At 28.3% G+C, this 25596-nt stretch overlaps 2 protein-coding genes across 4 annotated transcripts; both read right to left on the bottom strand.

Moving 5' to 3' along the window:
- Nucleotides 1–532: 532 nt before the first annotated feature.
- Nucleotides 533–3638, bottom strand: LOC120092674. 3 transcript variants are annotated; one of them, XM_039050823.1, is made up of 8 exons: nucleotides 3201–3638; nucleotides 2475–2777; nucleotides 1961–2032; nucleotides 1736–1800; nucleotides 1486–1636; nucleotides 1221–1301; nucleotides 1045–1131; nucleotides 533–934 (listed from the first exon to the last, which is right to left on the bottom strand). In XM_039050823.1, the coding sequence occupies exons 2-8, from the start codon at nucleotides 2727–2729 to the stop codon at nucleotides 848–850; spliced, it is 798 nt and encodes a 265-aa protein (XP_038906751.1). In that variant the 5' UTR covers nucleotides 2730–2777; nucleotides 3201–3638; the 3' UTR covers nucleotides 533–847. The 3 variants fall into 3 exon arrangements, with proteins under 3 accessions (XP_038906751.1, XP_038906752.1, XP_038906750.1); XM_039050824.1 differs by having other exon boundaries at nucleotides 2475–2674; XM_039050822.1 differs by having other exon boundaries at nucleotides 2475–2668.
- A 15500-nt stretch (nucleotides 3639–19138) lies between these two features.
- Nucleotides 19139–20654, bottom strand: LOC120068349 (probable ribose-5-phosphate isomerase 2). Its single transcript, XM_039020087.1, has one exon. The coding sequence runs from the start codon at nucleotides 20332–20334 to the stop codon at nucleotides 19513–19515; it is 822 nt and encodes a 273-aa protein (XP_038876015.1). The 5' UTR covers nucleotides 20335–20654; the 3' UTR covers nucleotides 19139–19512.
- Between the last annotated feature and the right edge of the window lie 4942 nt (nucleotides 20655–25596).

The following is a 25596-nucleotide window of genomic DNA, read 5'->3' as shown; positions in this document are numbered from 1 at the left end:
GAAATTTTTTTCACCACTCCTGATCAAGAAATCCCTGTCCCAAAAGGATCCCATGTCTAGTCGTTTAAACAGATTAGAACTACTTTGTCGTAACGAATAATATTGCTAGTCCCTTCCAAAATTTTCCAAGAACTGAGTTATATTAGCTTTGACGCGCAGAAGGTGGAGGTCATTCCAATTTCCTTCACAAAATTACACTATCATACGCTAACCTACTTGACACCTATTTGAATTTAACACCGACTTAAGCTTTGAACATTTAAAATGAATTATTTAGACCTCCCAATTAACTTTGCTCCAATAATCCAAACACCATGTAATTTAATCAAACCAAGCCAATTAAAATGATTTCACACCAACCAACACCACATTTTTTAAAACTAAAATCTTTAGCCCATTTAAACACACTTCCACTAGTTGAAACATAAAGCCAACTAAACATAATTTAATTAATATAAAACATGTACCAGATCAGAAATTCAAATCCCTGTATGATATATTGTTGAACTATTTAGGGGGGGAAAAAAACTAGTTAGGTATAGAAATATTAGCCCACTTATATATAGGGAACTACATAATACATATACACATATATCTTTCCTTTTGTATGTTCCTTTTCTGTACAGAGAATTTCTAACACAAGCAATTATCTAATCAACTGCATAACAACTTCAAACATCTAACCCTTTTTGAGAATTTTCTTTCTTTTCTATCCTTTACAATTTGAATTTCCACCATATTTACTTGAAGCTGAGAAGCCTACGTCCATGAAACTTTCTGCATTACGATATCCACAGCTACACCATTTTCAGCCTCGAAATCGAATTTCTCCAAGCTGGTATGAAACTCACCGAACACGGATAATGTAAGGTTGAGGTTGGGACAATTGGGATGTTGAACTCTGAGCAATACTGGATGAACTAGCCGTAGCCAGCTGATCATAGACACCCAAAACAAGAAACCATAAATATCACTGAGAGGATAGTATGAACATGTCTGTTAATTGAATGGGAAATGATGCATTGGAGTATTTCAGGGGCTTACGAGTAGTCGGCGGCGATGAACTGTAGAAACTACTTTGAACATAACATATATTGGTAGAAAGATCCCAAAAGTTCGCAGGCATATAGACTGTCATTGAAGGGGAATAATTTAACTTTAGGAAGAAATCTTGGTTATGCATTTGTTTGAAAACAGAGATAGAACATAAGATTTCTTACCAGAAGCAGAGGGAAAGAGTAATCACCGTTTTCATTGAATATGAGGGGAAGAGAGTGCCTCAGAACCAGAAGAACCATGAACTACAAAGAAAAAGAGAAATAAGTCGGTCAGATTTTGATATTATCCTAACATGAATTTAAAATTCCAAACACAAGTTATTTTGAAAAACATCCATTGGCAATTATGGCTATTGTGGACTTAAAATCACCATTAAATTAATTGTGATTTTGGAAAGAACTTCGTATATTAAGGGAGAAAAATTACAACGATGGCAACTGAATGGCAGCATAGCACGCTGGTTGTGGCAGAAGCTGAGAACTCATCATAGTCAGAATCAGCAACGTTATGGTTTGATGAAACCATTGCTATATAGCTAGGACTATCCAAGTTCCTTCTAGAAATCTCCCAGTTCCCCCTGCAATGAAAAAAGGGTCAATCAAAGTACTTCAGAAAATCTCTAGATGAAGCAGAAAGAAAGAACATTACATTGGATGAATTGTTGCAAGAACATTACCTGAAATTCATTGGGATACGCCCCATTTCGAATAATGGAGGAGCCGTGTAACCTGGTTTGAATTGCTGCAAATCATAGTTCCACGGTTCAGTTTCATTATACAAACTCCATTAAGCAAACTGATACGCTCAGGGTGAGCGTGCTGAAGATTGTAATTTAACATAGATAAACTGCTTGATAAATTAACAAAACTAAAAGGAAAGAACTAAAAACACCATACTCCACCTGGCGGCAAATTTCACAAATTGTGTCACCCTTCTCGTTACACCACTTCTGTATACATCTTCGATGTGCATACTGCAAAATTCAATGCAACATGATGTGAATATCCATGTATTATAATATCAGCAGCCCACGGAAACTATTACGAAATGATAAAACTATCGAGGCACAACATGTAATTACAGAAGAGAATTTTTCAGGTGTGGAGAGAAATATAATTGACATAGAAATCAAGAGCAGCACAGTTTGACAACACGAATTTTGTTTGAGGTGTGAACTTCATAGTAATGGTGCATTAGAATGATGTATCCATGTTGCCAAAGTGAACTATAATGACAACTATGACATATATCAATGTGCTTGCTTTCCAAAAATGCAAAGAAGTTTGCCAACAGGCTCCATATATGTATGTAATCAAATGCAATCCAACAAGATCGGCTATACTTGTTATGCAATGACTTAATATGGAAAATTTGCCAATTTGATTCAATGATCAGCAATGAGTTCATGAACACACCTTAAGGCTGCCACAGCACGAGCAAGGTGTTTCCATGTTCGAGTCTTCATCCTCATCCTGGCATATTCTACATTCTACAATTTTCTTTGGAGATGGTATATTATCAAATTCCATTTCTGGGGAAGACCTGTCTCTCTTCAAACCATCCATTGCACAGGAAGTTGGTTCAGTCGATTGCTTTTGGCTCTCGATCGCTGCTTCTAATGTCGATTCCGTTAACAACCGATCAACCAGCAAAACAAAGTGATCCCCCATACTCAAAAACTCCCAATATCAGGAAAAAGAGATTTCACAATCTTTAAACTGACCAAACACCATAGAGATATGAGAAACCAAGCCGTAGTTCTTTCCAATGAATGGATTATGTTCTAAAACACAAGTCTAAGGATTAAATAACACATGAGAGGCAATGAAAAAACTAAACAAATGAGAAATACCGGCTACAACAAACAAAAACTACAGAAAACCCATGTCCTTGATAGAGCTGTATGTTAAGTTAAAACCCCACCATCCAACAATAACTTTCCTAACGGAAACGCAAGAAAGAAATACAGGAAAAAGTAGGGGCAAAACTTTAGAACAAGAAAAGGGTTGAATGGAAGAAAGGGAAAAAAACACCTAGAACAGAAAAGGCAGGATGAAAGACAAAAGAATCAAACACAGAACACAGGAATATAACAAAAGGGAAACCAATAAAGAAAGGAAGGAAAGGAGGAAGAAACTTACAAGAAGGGGATGGAATCTTGTTGAAGCAAAGAAAGCTGGTACCCTCCTTTTTTTTTCCCTCGCCGATGTTTCTGAAGAAAGTTAGCCAGAGTTTTGGGGAAGAAGATAAATGGGTGGGTGTGGTACATGGATGAATGTATTCCAAGCTTTGTGGCATCAAGAGAACCAAAAAAAAGGACGCTATTGAAATGGGTTTCTGTCCATTTTTCTCAGCCTGGCATTTCATCAAACAGTTCGCGTGCGTGTTTTATATTGCTAGAAATTTTCCCATATATGTTTAAGCAGCAAACCTTGGAGAGATAGAAAGAGGAGCCGCCATGATTGCTCTCTCTCCTTTTGCGGTTTTAAGCCGCATCATTGCATGAGCTAATCAAATAGGGTCAAAATGCTTCTTTCTTTGGTCTTTTGTGATGAAAAACATCAAGAAATTGTGAGATTCAGTTTGGTTATTTTGTGAATTACATAACATAGAAATAGAATGAATCTAACCAAGAAAATTAGTATGTGAATTAAATTACTACGGTAGCTAGATTTCAAACTTGTCGAATCTTCTTTTCTTTTTTTCTTTTTTTTTTTTTTTTGTCTATTTTCTATTTAGTCTTAAAATTTTAAATTTAATTTTAAAATATTATAATTCTTTCTTTGAAATTTGTATTTTGTTTCAATTTGATTCTAAATTTAAATATTTACACTTTTCAATATCCGATTTGATTCCAAATCTAAAGGTTAAAATTGCAATATTTTGAAATTTATGAATTAAATTAAAATCAAATTCAAAACTTAAGACTAAAACGGTAACATTTTGAATATAGGGACTAAATGAAAACTAGACTCGAAATTTAAGGGGAAAAAACTTAGATTTTAAATTTTGATTAGGATAAGTTTAGTGTATAATAAGTCATTTCATTATTTTTTTTTCATTTTTTTTTTTACAAACACTTGATAGATATTAGAAAACAGAAAATAAAATCACAGACATGTTAAAGTTCTGACTCTATTTGATAACTATTTTGTTTTTTAAAATTATACTTATTTTCTTCTAAATTTTTAGTATGTAATTTTATCTTCCTCCAAAACACATTTGAATTATAGGCCAAACTAAAAAAAATATAAATAATATTTTTCAATTTTCAAAATTTGGCTTGATTTTTTCAAATGTTTTTTAAAAATTCAGCAACCATTTTTTCTTTCATTTTCTTTTGAACTATATTTGTTTTCTTACTAAAAAGCTTTTCACTTTTCTTAAAAATACATTTGAATTATAAACCAAATTTCAAAATTAAATTGAAAACTTTTTTTTCTTATGTAATAGTTTCTAAATTTGATTTATTTTTAAAATATATATATATAAAAGTAGGTAATAAAGCAAAAATATAAAAATAGTGAAATAAAAGAAGACAAAATTGGAATCTATGAAAGTGAACTAATTTATAAAAGTATTTGAACGTTGTTAGTCAATTTGTCACATTAGTTAGTTCCATTCTTGTAAATGCACAAAGGAGGAGATCAATGAGGAAAAAAATGTCATGAGAATGGGGATAAAGTTTAAATTGATACATCAAAAATTGATTCGTGATTATTTTTATTTTTATGCTTTCAAAAATAAAATATACAAAGAAAATAATTAAAACGTGTTTCCTATATTTATTTTAAAAAACAACCCTTAAAATAGCTCATTTTCAAAAACAATAAATATTGTTTTCAAATTTGTTTTAAAAATTATGAACACAAAATATACTTAACACATTTATGTCAGACTAAACAAATTACAAATTGAATATTATAAATTATTTTTTCAGAATCGAGAAGTCTGCTTCTATCTACAAATTGTATCTCTTATCATTTTTAATGAAGTCTTTTTTATCGTTAAATACATGAAGAAATATGAGTATACCATTAATTTAAATGATGCAACATCTTACCAACATCAATCCTACGTATTTGTAGGATCTTCCTTTTTCATAAAAGTCTTTTTTTTTTTTTTTTTTTTTTTTTGTACTTTATCTTGATGAAAATTATCTATATTATTTTCTCATAAATAATTTTTTTATTCTCTCACACATTTTATCACTTCTATTTCGACAAATCAAAAAAACTTTTCTCCATCCTATATAATCTCTCATCACTATTTTCCTTTCCCTTATTAACCATAAAAATTCACCATAATTAAAAAATATTATATTAAATTATTATTTTTAATTATCTAGAATAATGAATTTTACCAAACACAAATTAATCTTTTCTCCCCTTTTCGAATTTACAAACAAACACAAGTTTTGAATTTTGAATTCAATTTTCAAAATTTTAATTTTGAACCAAATATGTTTTCAGATGTTGTAAAAAAAAAGAGAATTCGTTTTTATTTTCTATTAATTTTTTGTTTTCGAAAATAAATTTTTGGATCACAAATCAAACTGACCTAAATAATTATATTTTTTCCAAATTTTTATTATTGAATGGGTTGCATGGCATCTTTGTTATTTTTCCTAGCCATTCTTTATGGGATTTTTATGCATGAAAAAGAAAAATTAGGTTTTTAGGAATAATACCTAAACCATAAATCCAATTTATAAATTATATTGTATAGTGAAGGAGAGAGGTGTAGTTGAACTAACATGTTTCATTATTGCCTTTGGCAAAGAGACTTCCATCAATCATTGCCCAATAAAAGTTTCAATTATTTACATTTTAATAAGCTATATTATATTTATATATGTGTTGAAGAATTAGTGATTACATTACCCATTAATTATTAATTGTTGATCTAATATTGTTATTTCTTTATCTAGATTCAATATATCAAATAATTCCTGTGTTTTTAAACAGCTTCTTAATCTTTTACATTTTGCATCTTAATCTTTTAAAATTCTAAAGAGTACTAAAAGATTCAATTAGGTCATATACATGTTTCTTTAATCCAAAGTAGATTTTTAAATTAAATTATTGTTTTAGTAACATACTTATACTTGTACTTGAAAAAAATAACAACATACTTGGAACACCACACATGGAAGAAATGAGTTTTATGTTGATGGATGTAAAACGATTTTTGTTTACGATCGTATGAAAGTATCTATATTAAATATGAATACTTTTTAGTTCAACAGATTGAATCAACCATTTTTTAAATGATAACTATTGTCTTATCTACTAAACTACATTTAAATTGTATTCTATGTGTCCAAAATAGGTTAATTGAACAAATAATTTCATGGTAGATTAACAAATTTTTAATGAAAAACCTAATAAGGCATTTTAAAACATTAATGGTAAATTTGAGAATTACCTAGGATCCAATTTTAAATTTAGCATTCATTCTCACCATGAAGTTTGATAGGAAAAATAATAATAAGTAAAGTTAAAAAATATTATCATTAATTAGTTTCTGCTTGGTTTCTTTATGTTCCTCTTCATATGAAGGATAGTTTTTGAAGAAAAATAAATAAATTAAAAGGTGGTTTGTTTCAAAATAATTCAAAAATAATAATAAAGTAGAGCAATATAAATGATATATGTATCTAGTGTAAAGTGATCAAACATCTAATTTAGTGCAAGAATTGGCTCTTATAGCCAACACGAATATAGTTTAGTGGTAATAATTTGCATGTAAACTTCTCTTAAAATTAGAGATTTAAATAATTAAATAGTTAAATCTTATATGAGTCAATTGTTTTCCATTATTTGTTAGAGTTAACGTCATAATTTTTAGTGCTAGTATATACTTTTTTTTTTTTTTTTTTTGTTATAGTAGGTCAATAAATTACCCAACACTTGAGAAAATTGAGAAAATTGATTGTTATAGAAAAATATATATATAGGGATCAAATGTTTAAAAGCATAAGGAATAAGCAAATGCAAGAAGCAATACTAATTAAAGTTGAAGCCAAAGATGAACTAAATCACAAGAGAAGAATAGAAGAATTAGTGTCCAAGTTTACTCTTTATGACTCTTATTTCTCACTCTATGTGAATGTTTTCTTTCAAGATTTCCAAATATTAACTCATGGTTTAAACATAAGAAAAATTATTATTAATTTTAAGTAAATGATTTATTATATTTATTGACCAAAAAAAAAAAGAAGTAGTCGGAATTGGTGGTAGTATATAGAGCAGCTTGAAAGATGTGGGCCTCATAAGAAAAGCATTTGGCATACATTGGGCTTAGATAAGATAATGGACCATGCAAACTCTACATTTACTTTACTTTATTATCTAATAAAAAGTCGTTTTGTTTTTTTTTTTTTCTTTAAAAAAAAAAAATAGAACCTTTTTTTTAGAGGTTAAAGGTTCAATCTCCTATTTTATAGTTTTTGTACTAAAAAAATATTCAAAATTTATCTATACATGTAAAAGGGAAATTGTGGTTAAAATTTCAATTTAGAAAGTGAGACCTAGACGGATAAAAACTTTATCTAAATAGTTGCATCATGAAGAAAGAAACTGATTTAGATTGGAATATGAAAATCCCAACTAAAAATGGTCAATTGAAATTATTAACCCATTATGATATGGTGTTGATGTCAACCGTGGAGATCTCATGAACAGAAGAGAAACAAACGACGATGGTACATTGGATTTAAAGACCCCAAGGAAAACTGGGGCCTACCTTTTCACAATGGCTCGAGAGGAATCACTTTGGAAATAAGAGACTTTGTGACTTGAACTCTTGGTCAATGGTCGATTAAGTCGAGCACTTCATCTATACACCAGTGGATTTGATCGATTGAATCAAGCCTCCAGACTTGTCATCGATTGAGAATAACAAATAAAATCAATAGAAAAAGATGAAAATTGAAAAAGACGTCTTCGAAACAACATAAACTTCAATAAATCGGAAGTCATGATAGTGGTTATTTTCATCCCACTTACCATTGAACAAAACTCTTAATCGTTGAATAGTCATAATAAGAAAGAGGATGAAGAAAGTTAGGACTACGTGTTGTATTCTAATAAAATGTTTGAAATAAAAGAAAATAAATATAATAAATCTTAGTTAGGATAATTAATATAATTTTAAATTTCAAAACAAGATTTGAAAATTAGTTGATATACAAGATTAGAAAATTCAAAACAACTATTAAATCACAAGACTTATGGCAAATTATCCGCTTGAAATGATGATCTTGGTTGTTGTTGAAAGTCGGTTGGATATATAGTTGAGCAATTAATTATAGTCTCATTAATAAAGATATCAAATTAATTACATTGCAATTAAAAGGGATGGGGCATTTTAGGATTTCAAAAAATTTGACTCACATGACATTTATGCGTTTTGCTATAATTCAAAAGGATCCCACCTTTTGCTATTTTACTAAATGATAGTGTAAACTCCCTTTAATCAATCGAAAAAACCAAATCCAAAAGTTATGGGTGTAAGGTCATGTATGGCAACGGGTGAATAAGATTTATTTAAAACTAATTAAATTTTTTTACTAATGTGATCCCAATTAAACAAATTAACAAACTTTTGTTAATTAGTAATTTAACAAAAATTTTATGCAAATACATTCAATTAAAAAAAAATCAATAGATTGGCATAAACAAATTCAAGAACAAACTATAGCAATTAATTCTATCAATGAAATATATTAATGAATTAATTACAAAATTAAATAAGAGAGGGATAAAGAAATTGACCTCGAGAATTTTAGAGTGGTTTGGCACAACTGGCCTACATCCACTCCCCGAACTCTTTTTGGGTATGTCATTACAAACTTACTCTTTTCACGGTTTAGAGTCGAACTACGTTCTTTTTTTAGGCACAAGAATAAACCTTATTATTTCCACGGTTGAGGATCCAATCGTTACAACTACTCTTTTTAGGGATCAAGAGCAACTCTTACAATGAATTTATAAATGAAGAATAATATGGGAAAAAAAGTCTATTGAAGAGTAGATTTACAAATTTAGCACTCAATGGATGAATCCTCACAACATAAAATATCTCTCTCAAGAAGACGATGAAAAGAAGAAAATTAAAGTTTGGAAAGAGAACAACAAATGGTGGCTTAATGAGTTATGGAGGATTGAAAATAATAAAAATGGTTCTTGTGATTTGGAGAAGATGAGTTTATAGAGGAAAAATTGTTGAAAACCACATTTAATTTGGACTATTGAATCTTGAAAAAGAAAAATCAATTGTGAGAATTTTAAACTAAACTAATCGTTAGACACAAACAAAATATAATATTAAATTTCTTTTCTTTTTAAATTCATTTTTTTAAATCCAACAAAAAAAAATGAAAACCCACAATGTGCCCAAAATTAGTTGTTAGACATAAACATAAAATTAATATTAAATTCATTTTCTTTTTAAAAACAATCCAAAAATAAAAAACTCATCATGTGTCACTTCTCCATTACTTCGAGTGACACCTTTCGATTGATCTACTTTGATAAAAAAAATTATGCCACTTCATCAGCTTTGAATTTTTCTGTTAAGCTTGTTTCAACCATATCTTCTTCATTTGAGGTTCGATTTAAGTGATTCAAATTGCGTTGAAACCGTTGTTTCAAGCTCTAGACACTTCAAAATACTCAAATTGTTAATAAATAAAAATATGTTTGTTATCATCAAAACATGAATTAATCAATTAACTAAAATTAATTAATTTGGGATTTAGGGCAAAAAAGCCGACAGTTTTTCTCTTTTTATGATGACAAACAACTTAAGAACAATGAAATCTAAAATAGTGTGTGATATAAAATATGAACAAAAATCATAATCAACACACATATAATTTCAATTCACTTGAACACAAGAGAATATATTCAATAATAACATGCTTTCATTTTTCTAATTACCTCTCCCCCTTTTGGAATCAATAAAAAAATAACAATCATGAAAAATAACATAAAGACATGAGAGTTCTTAAGAAAACATGAACAAATAATTTTGCATATTTCTTCTCCTATCAACATGCATTTAAAAAAAAAACATAACTAACATGTAAATTCAAGAGGCATCATAAAGAATCAACCAAGCTCAAGCTAATTTTATTTTGATCAATTTCATAAATTTCTCCCTCTTTTGAAATCAATTGAGCAACCCTCTTCATAAGGGACAAAAAGACATTTAGCTCATAATATCAAATAAATTTTCAAAACAAATTTTTACTCAAAATACAATAACTCCCCCTAAAAGAATGAACAATATGCATAAAAGGGATACAAAACAATATAGCAATATGGAAAAACCAATTTTCATTCAAACATGAAATTCATATATAAAAGTAAATAACTCTCCCTAAAACTAATCACTCTCCTTCTAATAAGAAATATCAATTAAAACCAGGAGATAAAATCATTCAAGTAATTAAAAAATTAAGGTACCAAAATATCAAATAATATAAGATAAGCACCAATTGTTGAAAATCAAATAATGATGCCAAATAAAAGCAAAGCAACATTAGCAAATTCAATGTCATCTAAAGAGATAACATTATCAATCAAATATAAGCATGGTAGTAACACAAATAAATTTATACCAATTTTAAACAAAGTGCTACCGAGGATTCAAGAAAGTAAATCAATTCTATAAATACTCCCCATATGTAAAGGAATTTAACAACTTTTCCAAACAACATTGTAAATCACATAACTTTTCAGCCTAAGACATTTAATAAAAACCCTAATCAGAGTATAAGCAACATATATTAATCATCAAAATAATGACAATCTCTTGCAAGATTCAATATTCTTGCTTAAATTTTTTAAGGAAAACACAATGATAAAGCAAACATTTAATTGGCCAAAAAACCAAATAATAAGCAATATAGATAAATGCCAAATATATAGATAGACATTCAATTCTCATGCCATTAAATCCAAACTTAAAAAAAAAACATTCAAAAGATCTAATTTTCATAAAGATACTAGAAAAATAATTATCTCAATAATAAAAAATATATAAAATTACCAAAAACACTATTTTCCTATGTTGGATTCAAGCAAGTCGTACTAGTTGCTCCAATTTGAATTAATTCTTCATTTGAATTTCAAGAAACAATTGCTTCTTGAATCATCCTACAAATCTCAACAAAAAGATTTTGGTATCCATTTCTTGGGTCCTTCATAGTTAGTGAAGCAATGACTTTGGAACTCATTTCCAATTAATTTCAACAATACTAGCATTGACTTTTGGCAAATAACAAATATTAAATTCATGATCAAATTTGTTATAAGAATAACAAGTAACATTAGGCAAAAACTTCTTTTTCACAAATTGATTTTGCAACTTATTTCTATTCATTCAAGAAATTCTTATTAGGAGTGTTTTTCAATCTAGAACAATTTGGTCTAATATGACCTTTAACTCTACAAAAATAACAAGTAGGCACAAATTTTAATCTCACATGAATATCTCAAGAATTGTGTCTAGGCACAAATTTAGAATCAACAAAAGTAGGCATATTGAGTAAAGCATCTTGAGACATACAAGGGGTGACTTTAACAAAAATAGTGCTTTTAGAAGTAGATGAACAATCTTCATTCATATAGCCTAATTCCTTTTTGTCATCTAAAGGTTTTACCTTTATCTAATTTTTTTTGTACCTATAGTTAATTTCTTAAGAAACTCTTTTGCAAGTTCAAGCTCTTTAGTAACAAGCAATTCTTTCTCTTTAAGCATTTGAAAAAGATCATTTTTCTCATGACTATCACATTCAAGAAATTTAATCTTATCAACAAAAGAAATTCTCTTTTTCTAAAGAAGTAATGCTATTTTCTAAATCAAGAATTTGATCTTTCAAACTAGCAATTTCATCTTTCAATTCCAAAGAACGAGATCTTAATTTCTCAATTTTACTTTTCAAGTCATTCACTTCAAAATTCAATTAATGAGATAAAGATTTAAATTCTTCATTCTCTTTATCAAGAAATTTGATTCTATCATTCAAGACACATTTCTCAACATCACAAAATTTATCGTCATGCAAAACATCATTAGGTGCTTTATTTTTCAAACATGCATTTTCATCTATCAAAGATTTATTTTCAATAGATCCCTTATGCTTCTTTAATAGTTTTACGTACTTAGAGTTAAGCTTTTCTAAATCATGTTGCATATCTTCAAACACATCATATAATTCATCATAAGAAAGAGATCTATGAATTATCTCATTTTTGTCACTCTCATCATTGAGAATCTTTATCCGAATGGGCCATTATGCACAAGGAGAATCTATTACATTTTTCTTTTTCCACTTTGGATTTTTCCTTCATTTTGAAAATTATAAAATAACAAGATTGAATGCTTGAAACTCTAGAAAACTTCTGGATCGTTGTGTGGGCAATACTCATGTTCCATCTCTTTTTAGTTCGATAATTGTTAATCATCTCGATTTTTTTTTCTTTTGTCATACATGCATAGAAATACATTTGTTTAACAATCAAATGCAAAAGCCCACAAATAGTGAATCTATAAAGTTTTTGCAACATTGCTTTGTCACTCAAGGTTAGAATAATATGAATGAACACGTCTTTTCGTAATTTATCAATTTGAAGAAGAGACATGACTATTCGAATAATCATGAATAGTCTATAAATATTTCTCTTCTTCAATTTGTATTAAAAAGAGACGACAACTTTTTCATAAGCACTTTTCTCTCATAAGACTTATCTCTCTTTTTACAAATTTATGTAAGTTTGGTTTATTTGCACAAAGTGTAGTTCGTTGAACCTTGTGGACGAAAGTTAATCTGTTCTATTCTGGGAGACAATTACTCATGAAACTCAGATACTAGAGTAAGTAAAATTGTATTAAGAAGACAACGAGGTCATTGGATTCAGATTCTTTTCGATATATTAGTTTTTGTAATTTAAAAATTTTTATGATATCATTCATATAACAATCTTAAGACAATTTTAGTATATCTAGGTCTTATATATGATAAAATTTATTTATCGTGCATTTGCAATTCTTGTTGAATCTATTTTAAAACTAAAACCTATGTCTTCATGTAATAATAAATAAAATTTCATCTTTATTCTCTTCTGTTTAGTTTGATTTTATCCATTAACAAAATATAATAATAATAATTTGAAGAAAATGATTTCAGATAGCATTGCGTGCATCAAGATCTTAATAAAAAAAAAATTAGTTCATATTCTGGTTTTTATTTGTCTGATTTTCAGTTGAGTGAAGTTGAATGTGCAATTTGTGAATATTGGTGATTTCCTTGGATGTAATTTTCCTTTTTCTGACATTTGAGATTTTTTGGTTTTCAAATATTTTTAAATATTTTCTTTCGCTTCTTAATGGATTCTGTTATAAATTTCACTTGATTTTGAATTTATATTTTAATTTCAAAATTTTGATTCTTGGTTCTGTAATTTTACTTTTCATCACATCAGAAAAGTAATTTGAAGAAAATTTTGTGAAATTACCTCATCTTATAACATTAACTCTAATAATTTCTATTATATATACACATTCTTTGTTGATTCTGTTTTACACACAGTTTTTGGTGTTGTCTTTTTGAGACGAGACAACCCTTCTTATATCATTTTTTCATAGATTGAAAATATGTCTTCGTCATTTATATAATTTTATGTACATATGTTTTACCTATCATGTTTTAGAAATTAATTTTTTATATATCTCTAATAGATATATATATTGATTCTATTGCACAATTGTTTTGTGGTTCCAAAAGATATTGGAATGGTTGAGCTATAAATATATATGATTATGGTGCAATTTCATCAAAATTTTAGTACCTACAACCATTTTGTTATGAATGCCTTATTTAATGGTTATGTTGGATTTGAATCCGGTAAAGAAATAAATTTGCAAAATAGGTATCAAGCATTATGTTTTCATGTTGTTTTATGTTTCAAAAATAATTAATCATGTCTCAAGTTTATTTGTTGCCGTAATTGATTTTAACTTGTGAGAACTTGTTTAGTAAAATTATTTACTTCGTTACACAAATATTTGGTGATTGGTTTCACATAAATGTCATCAAAATATGAAATTATTGTACCATTGGTGGAAATCATAGAAGAAAAATGATGATAAATTTGATTTCAAATGATCACAACGGGATATTCCAATCTCCCTTGTAACTTAGAATATAGCAATTTTTTTCAAAAAAATAAATGCTATTATAATGTTGAAGGAGAAGTCGATTGCTTACACTTGAGGCATAGATACATATGCAAGATATTTATGTAAGAGCCACATTTTGAGTAGACTAGATAACACACTATATACTGTGTGTAGTGGTGAATTTTGAAAAAAAAAACTATGGGAATCATTGGAGAAAACTAATATATATAAGACAAAAGATGTCATAGTAATGAAATTTATAGTCAGCAATTTTCTGATATATAAAATGATTGATTCTAAAATTGGGATAAGACACATTTTATGAATGTGTCTCCCCATAGTTGAAAGTTAATTATATTTTATATGGAATTCCATAAATGAAAATATAGGAAATTCTTTGTGAATTATGGAAAGGTTGAAACTTTTTCAAGGTCTTATGTTATTGTGGGGTATTTGGGAAAAGTGATTATTCCCTGTTGATAATCCAAGTTTTAGAATATTTGATAGAATATATTATTCCTAAAGTGTGAATATAACTTATACCTCTTTAATAAATAATAATAAGTCTCGACATATATAACGAATACTTAATAAAATTAGACAACTACTTTCTAATGGAATTATCACAGTTGACTTTGTAAGGTCAGAAAATAGCGTTGCGAATCTGCTTGTAAAAGGTCTAACTAGAGAGTTGGTTGAAAGTTCATCAATGAAAATGAGATTAACTAGAGAGGCAACCCAACCTAGTTGACTGGAGATCTCAAGATCTAGGTTCAAAGGGAAACCGAACTCTGGATAACTTTCATGAGTAATTGTCTTCCATAAGAAAGTTAATTTGTTCTATTCTGGAAGACAATTACTCATGAAACTCAAGTACTAGAGTGAGTAAAATTGTTTTAAAGAAGGAAACAAGATGAAGCCGTTGAACTCAAATTCTTTTTGGTATATAAGGTTCTGTGTTTTCTAATTTTTTTTTTATGATATTATTCATATAATAATAAAATGTCGGCTAATAAATTGCATTTAAATTGATGAACTATAGTGCTTTATTTGAGGAGGACATTGCTAATTATAATGTTGGAGTTGCTTTTGAATGTCTACATAGCATAAATTGTTCAAATTCTAAGAAAATGTTTGCACCATTAAAGTTGGAAATGAGTAAAGTCTACGATAGGGGTCAATGATATTTAAATACCTATGATGCATAAAATAGCTTATGGTTTTATTTGGATGAAAAGAATTTTCAGTGTGTCAATTAGTATAAAAAATATATATATATTTTCTTTCACCACAGCTATGCGGGAAGGATTTTGGTTGTTTTGTATCTGTGTTTGCCTTAAAAAATATTATGATTTATGAGTAAGGGAGATCTTACATATTCTTTTACATAATTGTTTTAAATGAAGAGATGACTAAAAATATTTTCAACAAAATGTCATGATCTATTACTGTTATAGACAGATTTTACTATATTTATGGATAAATTGACTTATTTTTTATGTTCGAAAACAATTCATTCTTTTATACGTCTTTGATAAGATAACTCTTTATTCTCTTTATCTATTTCTTATTTGTGCAAAAAAAGGTCATCGAATCTCATTAAAAAGGTTGAATCCATTTGAGATTTTAATTACTAAAATTGTTCCCCTTTTATTATTACTAGTCCGTAACTTTCATGATCCATTTGAAATTTATAAAGAAAAAAACTTTAAAAAGATTATAACTAGTATATCACATATTTCTTTTTACACTTTTTGACTCAAATATAGTTGTAGCTATTTGAAATAAAAGAGATAAAATTAGAATTTATGGAAATTTAAAAGGTAAAAGACATGATTGAATGTAAATACATGTCTCCATTATTAGATATTGATGTTTCTTATCTACGGTCTAATTCACACTCATAAAATGAGACATGCTGGTTTGACCTAAATTATTGTAACGTGTAAAGGACTTGCCTATTAGTTCAAACATATATTGACTATTAGAGTGTGATTTTTCATATTTATGATTTACATCACACCCATTCACGAAAAGATATACCACCTTGACCAGAATAGTTGTAACTAAGAAATGCAGAGTTGTCTATTCAAACACGTCTCTACCATTAGATTGTGATATTTCATATTTATGGTCTAATCACACCAATACATAAAAGAATACATAACTTTGCGTGTAAGATGTAACCACCTCGATCTAAATAGGTTTTTTTAGGAGTCGACCTAGATAGTTGTGATGAAAGATAAAATAGAAATTATGAAAAGTTATAAGGAAAAAATGGAAATGTAAAATTTTTTTCCTTATTGCTCTCTCTATATAGAAGACTGCTAGTGAATTTCAAACAATCTCAAAGTCAATGAATAAGTACAAAATGAAAATGTTTCTAGTACTATGGGAGTAAAGCACTCCCCTTGTTCACACAATAAATTTGAATTCATAAATTTTTATGAATCTCACATTCGTGGATTCATTCCTATTTTTAAAAGCGCATTGACATGACACACAATAAATGGAGGTAGTATAAAAATTATCTATCAAAAAAAATTTCCCTCGACAAATAACCAACTATATGAAAAATCATTTGTGGCTTATGCAAAGAGAACATTGATTGAGCTTTAATTGCAATTGGCTAACAACATACAAAGTCACATTGGTTCCCTACTTGTCTATCTCAATGTAAATGAATTCGTTCAATTGGGGTCATGGAATTGTGAGTCTACGTTGAAAGAGATAGGGAGATCTCTTATTTAATTAGGTTTTCGATATAACTTCATGTTTATTTAATAGGTGTCTATCTCAAAATAAATTAAATTCTTTCAATTGACATCATGGAGTTGCGAGGATCCAAATTGAAAAGATAGGGACATCTCGTATCTAATTAGATTTTAGATAAAGCCTCATATTTATTTAATATGAATCGAAAGCCGACGATTCCTTGTGATGTGAAAGGTTTAGAGTCATCATTAATCATCTTTAGGATGTGGTACCAATGGTTTAAGAGTCAATCGAGTGTAAGTAAAGTATTATTACCACATTTTATTCTAAAATTATCCTATTATTCTTTGGTCTACAAAATTGATATATTTTTGTGTTTTGTTTTTGAAAGTCTAACGATGTCAATTCACATTTAATTACAATATATGAATTAATAATTACAAGCAGTTCAAGACCATTAAAATTTTTTTACCGTTGTTCAATTGACATAGTGTTTATATTATCGACCTTAAGGTTTGATGTTGAATTCCTCTACCCACACTTTAATTATAATACCTTTAACAAAAAATTGGAATTTACTTTGAATTTCATAATAATGTCTTCGTTCGAGAATACTAGAAAATCATATTTCATAAGATTTCATCATCAATAATGTATTTCTAGGATTATTAAAAAGAGAACACTAATAAATTCTCGATAACAAAATGTTTTTTAGAAACAAATCCACTTTGGAGGAAGGGGAAGACAATAGAGAAGGTAAGAGATTAAAGAAAAATAAAAGGTAGAAAGCTTTTTTTAGTGATAAAATAAATTTTTATTTGAAATATTAAAAAAATATTTTTTAATAATTCATGTTACATAATTAAGGGGACAAAAATATAGAAAATTCCAACTTTAGGAACTAAAATGTTCTATTTGAAATTTTTTTTTTCTTTTTATAACCCTATTTTGGCAATAATAGAATTAACAATAGAGTAAATAATTTTATATTATACTTTAAGTTCAAATATTATTTTGGTCCATATTCTTTTCGTTTTTGTTTACTTCGGTCTCTAATTTCAAAAAGTGAACAATTTTATTATTTTATTTTTATTGTTATCTTATTGTTCTATGAAACTTTAGCATGACACTCCATGCAATAAATTTTTTAAGATGTAACCATAAATTTGTATTAAATTATTACCATTGCATATAAAACTTGAATTATAGTTTTGCAACTAGAGATAAGAAAAAAAGTCACTTTCTTTTCAAGTTCAACATAAGATGATGAGGTTTAAATATTAAGAGCACTTTTGATAGAGAATTTGAAAATAGAAATTTGAAATAAAAGGGATTCAATGAAATCAGAACTTATTTCATGTTTTCAGTTATGTATTTAGTAGCAGATTCAAAAATTAGTTTATAATTGAGACAATTGTTTAAAATGTGTTTGATACTATACATTTATAAATCATAAAACTAATTAGAGTTATCCATCAATATCTAGTTGACAATAAATTATTATTAAATGATTTATGTTAAAAAAAAAATTATATAATAATTATTTAATAACATTATATAATATATATTATATTTTTTAAAAAATAATTGAGTTTATAACATGATATAGTATATTTTTTAATGTCTTTATATTTATTTAATATAATCTTACATTTTAAAATTTAAAATTTAAAATTATGATACAATGAAAAACTTAAAAATGTTTAAAATTTTCGTTGTTAGAATCTAAAAATAGTTTTCAAAATCTGAATTTTCTATTAAACAAGTCCTAAATCTTTTGATAGTGGGTGACTGAACCACCATCAAAATGATAGGGGATCGATATAATTTTATTTTTTTATTTTTTTATTTTTTTATTTTTTTTTGTAACAGTAAAATGAATCAAAACTAAAAATTACAGGATCAAAGTAAAATTATGTCAATGAGAGCAAAAGACACCAATATTATTATTATTTCTGGTTTGATCCCCATTCCCCACCCTATAAAAATGTCTTTAAAGTAAGAAAAACATATTAAAACAAAATTGAACCCACATGCTGATTCCAAGTATATGTCCTGTATTAAGTGGTTAGAGTCAAAATTTCCTCACCCCCACCCAATTGGGAATTTGAATTGCATACCAAAAATCCCAAATTTGTCATCATCCAAAACCCTAACACGACTCAAACAATAATCATGGTTGAAATCATTGAATATTTCAAACCAAAAAACCAGGAAGAAGTGCAACAAAACAGAGAATAATGGGCAGATTTTATGAGAGATTACTATTGAAAGCCTTCAAACATTGGATTGGACTGCCCCCCTTCCTTCCTATATTAAATAACTCATCTCAACTCAACTAATCTATCTAAACTAAACATATTGTAAAATCAAAGACAGTCACAATCACAGCTACAATGACCCTCTTTGATTGTCACTCTCTTTTTCAAGTTTATATAATCAAAGGGGTTGATTCTATCAAACCAAACTCCTCCTTTTCTGAATTTCCCCAAAATCAAAATTCTATAACATTTAGATTGAATCTAAGCTCATCCCATTAATGGGTTATTATTCTAATGGCTTATTCTTTATTGTAATCCCTAGCTCCCCTGCAATAATAACTGTGGTAGCCATGTCAAGAAACATACCATGTTCAACAACTCCGGCCAGCCGTAAGATTCTATCACTTGCGACCTTCAAATCGCCGATATCTTTCTTGAAATACAAATCCACGATGTAGTTCTCGTTATCCGTAACATAAGGTTCATCCCCATCTTCTCCTCGGACGGTCCGAAGCTTGGCAACGCAACCGGATTCCTCGAAGAGATTCTGAAGACGAACAGCGGTGAATTTCCAGCAATAAGGCACAACCTCAACAGGCATCGCGAGACCACTTCCACCAATGAACTCAACCAGCTTCGATTCATCTACAATGACTATGAACTTTTTACAAACACATTCAACCATCTTCTCACGGAGGAGTGAGCCGCCTCTGCCTTTCACCAAATTGAGATCAGGATCGACCTCGTCGGCGCCATCGATAGCGAGATCGATGACAGGGTGTGAATCGAGATCGGACAAAGGAATTCCCAATGAAACGGCTTGGTCGTAGGTCTTTTTGGAGGTGGGTATTCCAACGATGTCCTTAAGCTTCCCCTGCCGGAGAAGTTCGGCGATCCGGTCGACGGCGTGTTTAGCAGTGGAGCCGGTTCCAAGGCCTAGAACCATACCGGAGTGAACGAATTCGACGGCCTTGTAAGCGGCAGCTTTCTTGAAATCGTCCTGAGTGAAAATGGGGGGAGAGAGAGGAAGAGACGAAGGGGAGAGAAGAGGTGGGGCGATGGAGGAATTTTCGGACCCCATAAATTTGGGGAGATAAGGAATGGCCATGATTGTAGGGGAAACAATGACGGACAGGAGGCTAGTGGCTTGTGAGGTGGAAAAGGAAGGAAAACAGGGGATTCATGGAGGAGAATCAAAAAAATGAGGAAGGATTTAGGAAAAGAAGAAATGGGTTATGGGAAGAAATTGAAAAGAAAGAAGAATCTAGGAAGATAATTTGAAGGTGGGATTGGGAATGTGTGGCGGAGAAAACTGGAAGCGATATAGAAGATGAGAGATAGGGTTTAGAAGGGAACGGAGTTGGGAATTTTCTGTTTGGTTCTCGGGAAAGAGAGGGAAAATGGGAATTTATAAGGCGGAAAACGCACTGGTCCTATGGAGTTCAAAAAGGATCAAAACGCCTAAATAATAATAATAATAATAATTAAATGAATAAATAAATAAATCTTTGCTCTTCGCGTATTACGCGCAGCGGAGGATAGAGATTCGATTTAATATATTTTTCTTTTTTGTCTTTTTGGTTTCTTTAAATTTATTTATTTAAAATTACAATTTTCGATATATGCGCTTTTGGGTTTCTTTGTATCTCTTACCATCGTATCTTAATTTAGTAAGTTTATTCAATTTTTAAACTTTGAATTTTATATGATTTTAACCTTCTTTTTTTAAGTCACGTGGCATCTCGTGTAAAATTTCCATCCTAATCTCCATACGAAGGATATAAAATTTAGATGAGGAGAAATTTCGTTTTTCTACCAATTTCGATAAAATTTCAAAATTTTAAAACTCTTTCGAGAAATTTCTACTTCCCTCTGTTTCAACATTTTGAGAAAATTTCAATTTTTTTCATTAACTACGTTAGTCAAATTGAAATTCTTCAATTTTATATTTATGATTACAATTTTATAATTTCACATACTAATATTATTTTCGACGAAAGATTGAGTTCTTTAGATGTCACTTTAACTTTAATTTATCAAATTTTAGCTTTATTTTTTTTACTGGACTTTGATATCTAAAGAAATTGAATTTGAAAAAAAAAAATACAAAAAATAACTCATATTTATTTTTAACCTCATTCAAACTTTTTTCATTAAATTTTAACATCATTTCACTTCAAAATTGAATTAATATGAATTCTTTTTTCTTTTGCTATCCAAAACTTTCATAATTTTCACATCATTTAACCTAAAAAAAAATCCTAAATTTTATATTATTTTTCATTTTTTTCTTGCATCAATATTTACACATATATTTACAATAGACATCTAAATTTTGTCTTACTTTATAGAAATTGTGATTAAGATGATCAATTTTAGTCTAATTAAGCCACGGTGAAAATTTCATTAACTAATTTTCATCAATTTCCGTTTTTTTAAAATTTCATTTGATATCAATATTTCCATTAAATTAGAACATCGATATTTCCATTGACATCAATATTTCGAACCTTGCATTATATTAACGAGAGATTTGATATTTTTATGTCCCAGCAAAATCATGAAACATCAAAAAGATAGATAATAAAATGTCATTATGTAAACATTATATAAATAACAAATATGTTAACGTGTTTTACGATTCTAAAATGTTTATTTATTAATTAAAATATTTTTATTTGAATTTTTTGTTTTTTATAATTTTTTTTGAGAAATATTCATCGATTATCGACATTTTATCAATATTTCTATCCAAATTATTGTAAAATTAAGTTTGGATATTTATGTCAACATCGACATTTTAAACCTTGGTTAGACACCACACAAAATTAAAAATTTAAAAATTAAAGGATTTATTAGAAATATTATAAAGTTTAGGGATATTATAGATATAAATCTAAAAAGTTAGAAACTAGACTTATACTTTTACCATATTTTAGAGAAAATTTATTTATTTTTACATCTAAATTTGTAAGTTATATTAATTTTCACCTAAAACTTTCATAAGCCCGCAACCGTTTACTTTGGACTTTTGTTTAAGATTTCTTTTGAAAATCATTCTTGCGTATATTTTGTTAATATGATATTCTACCCTTATAAGAATTAATATATTCACGATTTTTAAAGAGAATCTTAATAAACAGAAATTGATGTTAAAAATTAAAGGATAAATTTAAGCATATATATATTAAATTACTTTTAGATATATTAAATTAGACCTTAGATTTAGATAAAGTTTCACTCTGAATGATTTTAAAAACATAGAATATATAAGGAGGAAAAATTCAAACTTTGAATAAAATGAAGGGGACATCAAAGGAAAAAGGTAATTTTATACTTGGGGACTAATTGGAAAAAATTTGTTGGTCTTGGAAAAACTTTCTTATGGCCAAATAGCATCTTCTTCCAAATCAAATTTCTATGATCTTAACTTGACTTGAAATTTTTGTATAATATTAACTTGGGATATGGAAAAAGAGAAAGGAAACAAACATGCAATGGATAATATTTGAGAGTTTTGTTCATCCACGGCTCCAAAATTAAGAAATAGAATTTCGTTTCTATATCTTCTTAAAAACATGAAAAATAAAATGAAATTGATATGACAGGCTTAGTAACTAATATGAAAATTTGAATGTATGTATGAAATATGATATTATGTATAAATAATATAGAAGATTAAGATCATTGTTATAATTTATTGTTGAACTTTAAAAAGTTATAAAGTCGAACTATCTCGATCAAATTCTATTTTCATACTTTCTGAAAATTGTTTGATTACTTTTTATCAAACATCGAAAATATATTTGATTAAACTGACCTAAGTATGTGTTGATGAGTTAGAAATTTATGGTTTATATCCTCTACTTCAATTGTACTAAAAAAAATATATATTTTGAATTTATTTAATGACATGAAGATACAAATATACAATTTAAAAAAAATTAATTCTTCGAGTTTGTAGCAAATATCACAACACCTTGTTAATATTGAAGTAAAACTTATTCAAATTTAAGGTATCATGATGAAATTTGATATTTAAGATAAAAATTCACCCACCTTATCAAATTTAGAAGTCCAAAATAACAAGGTTAAAAATACCATTTGGTATTTAATACTTTAAATTTTATCTAATTTTAGTCATTATACTTTCAAATGTCTTATTTAAGCCTACTTACTCTCAATAAATCTTAAACTTGATTTTTATGATTGTTTGTTGTTGATATTTTAATGTTTTTTTTTATTTATTAGTATTTTTTGTCTAACTTTTGAAAAATATTCATATATTATATTTTATTGCCTGACAATTACTATTATTATTTAATCAATTTTGATAAAAATTAATTTTGAGATATTATATTTTAGGATTTATTAGAAGTACATCGACTAAAATTATACACTTGAAAGTAGAGACTAAATCGAACAAATTTCAAAATAAATGACTCAAAAATGGTATTTAAACTAAATATGATTTTATTTTTATTTTTAGTAATACCAAATATGAATTAGGAAAATTATTTCAAATTGTAAAACTGTTGAAAATATTTACAAGATATAACAAAATTTTAGAACTATCAATGGTAGACGTTGATAGATATTAATAGAGAAGTCTATCAGTATCTATCATTGATAGTTCTAAAATTTTGCTATATTTTATAATATTTTTATTAATTTAAAAATAGCTCAATATTTAATGTTGTTGACTGAATTTAAAAAATGGGCACTAGATTAAATATATTATATATATATATATATATACCTTTTTCCCATAAGGTTCCATTCCTATTTCCTAGAACTGCAAATATTTGCTTGGCTTGACTTGAAAGTTGAATTGTATGGTAGAAAATGGTGGCCCAATTCTCAAAGAGAAAAAGCTTTTTAGAAAGTTATTGGTGAGATTTTTGGCAAAAAGATTTGGGGAATAGGGGGAAAGAAAGAAAGGCATAAGCATCATTGACTTTTTCTATTATTATTATATTTAAATTTTTGCAAAGGATGGTCCAAATATTTTAAACAAGTGTCTGATGGAAAAACAAAGAAATAAATTTTCAATTTGATCCCAAACTTTTATGAGCATATTCCCAAATCAATGGTTGATATTACTAAGCACATTGTTTTCTTCACTTTTTCTTTTATTTTTCTTGATTTGATATCATTGATCCATTTAACATTGTGTTGCACTAAGCTACATTTTTTAAAATCCCTTTACCTATATAAACCTTTTTTTTAGAGTAAAATTATGTTATTTGTTGACGAACTTAAAGTTGTCGAGGCTTTCGACTCAGTCAAATAATTGTTCTGTTTACTACTCTAATTCAGTAATACTAGGGTAATAACGAGTCGAACTTAGGGAACTTTTGAATCTTTCAATTGAATTGTAAACATTTCTAGGCAACCGAAGGGGGTTTTTTAAATTGGTTTGATACAAGAAAGGTAAATTGCACGAAAAAAATAAACAAAGTTCAAATTCAATAATTAAATGGTCTAACTTAGGCCTTCGAGTTGTTTCCCGAATTATAACTTGATCATAGATTCATCAGATTAATTCCTATTTCATCTAAGTTTAGCCAACTCACCTAGAAAAGCTATGTGAGAATCCAAATTAATCGATTATCCAATTCAATTAGATGAAAAACATCATAATTGATTAAGACTAACCACATTACGAATATGGATTACACTAAGGTGAAAATCAACTAGGAACAACCTAAATCAATATTCATCATATTTATCCTTAGGTTAATTAGAACAATATTCACTATTAAATGCAATAGTTACAAGCTAATCTAACCTTTTGGTACTTTAGATCGAATCATAGTTATATGTCACATATTGCAATTCAATACCTAGCTAATGATCATACAACCTCAAACAATAATATGATTATAAAAGTGCAAAATAGGGGGGGAAAATCCGGAAAGACAAAATAATAGAATTCTAAGTAATGATCAAAATCCACAAGTTACAAAATTGAGGAAAATACTCTATGCCTAAGTTAGAATGACTCTTATTGACATCATGATCAACAAGGTTGAGTTTTGATACATGGAAGATGAAAAAGTAGAGGAAAAGTAGAGAGAAATATGACTAAAATTGGCTGGGATCGAGTAGGGGAAGAAGTGACCTAAACTAAAGTTAATATATATAAAGGTCAGAGCACCGCAATGCTGACGGAATCAGCACGCGAGAGGACATCGGAGCTCCATGAGGCTCTAAGGCAATGTTACGGTGGTGTGAACTTTGCACAAAAATACTGCTCTCTACTTTGCAGCACTGGACACAACGCCTAGCTAGGTGCCGCTACATCATCTTCAAGAGCAATTCGTCATTTTGGCTTCTGGACACAACGCCTAGCTAGGTGCCGCTACAT

The sequence above is a fragment of the Benincasa hispida genome, chromosome 12 (assembly GCF_009727055.1).
Source record: "Benincasa hispida cultivar B227 chromosome 12, ASM972705v1, whole genome shotgun sequence".
NCBI classification, from domain to species: Eukaryota; Viridiplantae; Streptophyta; class Magnoliopsida; order Cucurbitales; family Cucurbitaceae; genus Benincasa; species Benincasa hispida.
The sequence above is the reverse complement of the archived record's forward strand: the minus strand, read 5'-3'. Positions and strand labels throughout refer to the sequence as shown.

What these genes read in the sequence shown, in the direction of transcription:
- LOC120092674 (XM_039050822.1), bottom strand. Translation starts at nt 3,426, where the DNA reads ATGAAATGCCAGGCTGAGAAAAATGGACAGAAACCCATTTCAATAGCG. An exon ending in CAAGATTCCATCCCCTTCTT is followed by an intron (nt 2,669 to 3,200) that starts GTAAGTTTCTTC and finishes CATTAGAAGCAG; the next exon opens with CGATCGAGAGCCAAAAGCAA. An exon ending in TTCATCGCCGCCGACTACTC is followed by an intron (nt 935 to 1,044) that starts GTAAGCCCCTGA and finishes GTCTATGATCAG; the next exon opens with CTGGCTACGGCTAGTTCATC.
- LOC120068349 (XM_039020087.1), bottom strand. Translation starts at nt 20,334, where the DNA reads ATGGCCATTCCTTATCTCCCCAAATTTATGGGGTCCGAAAATTCCTCC.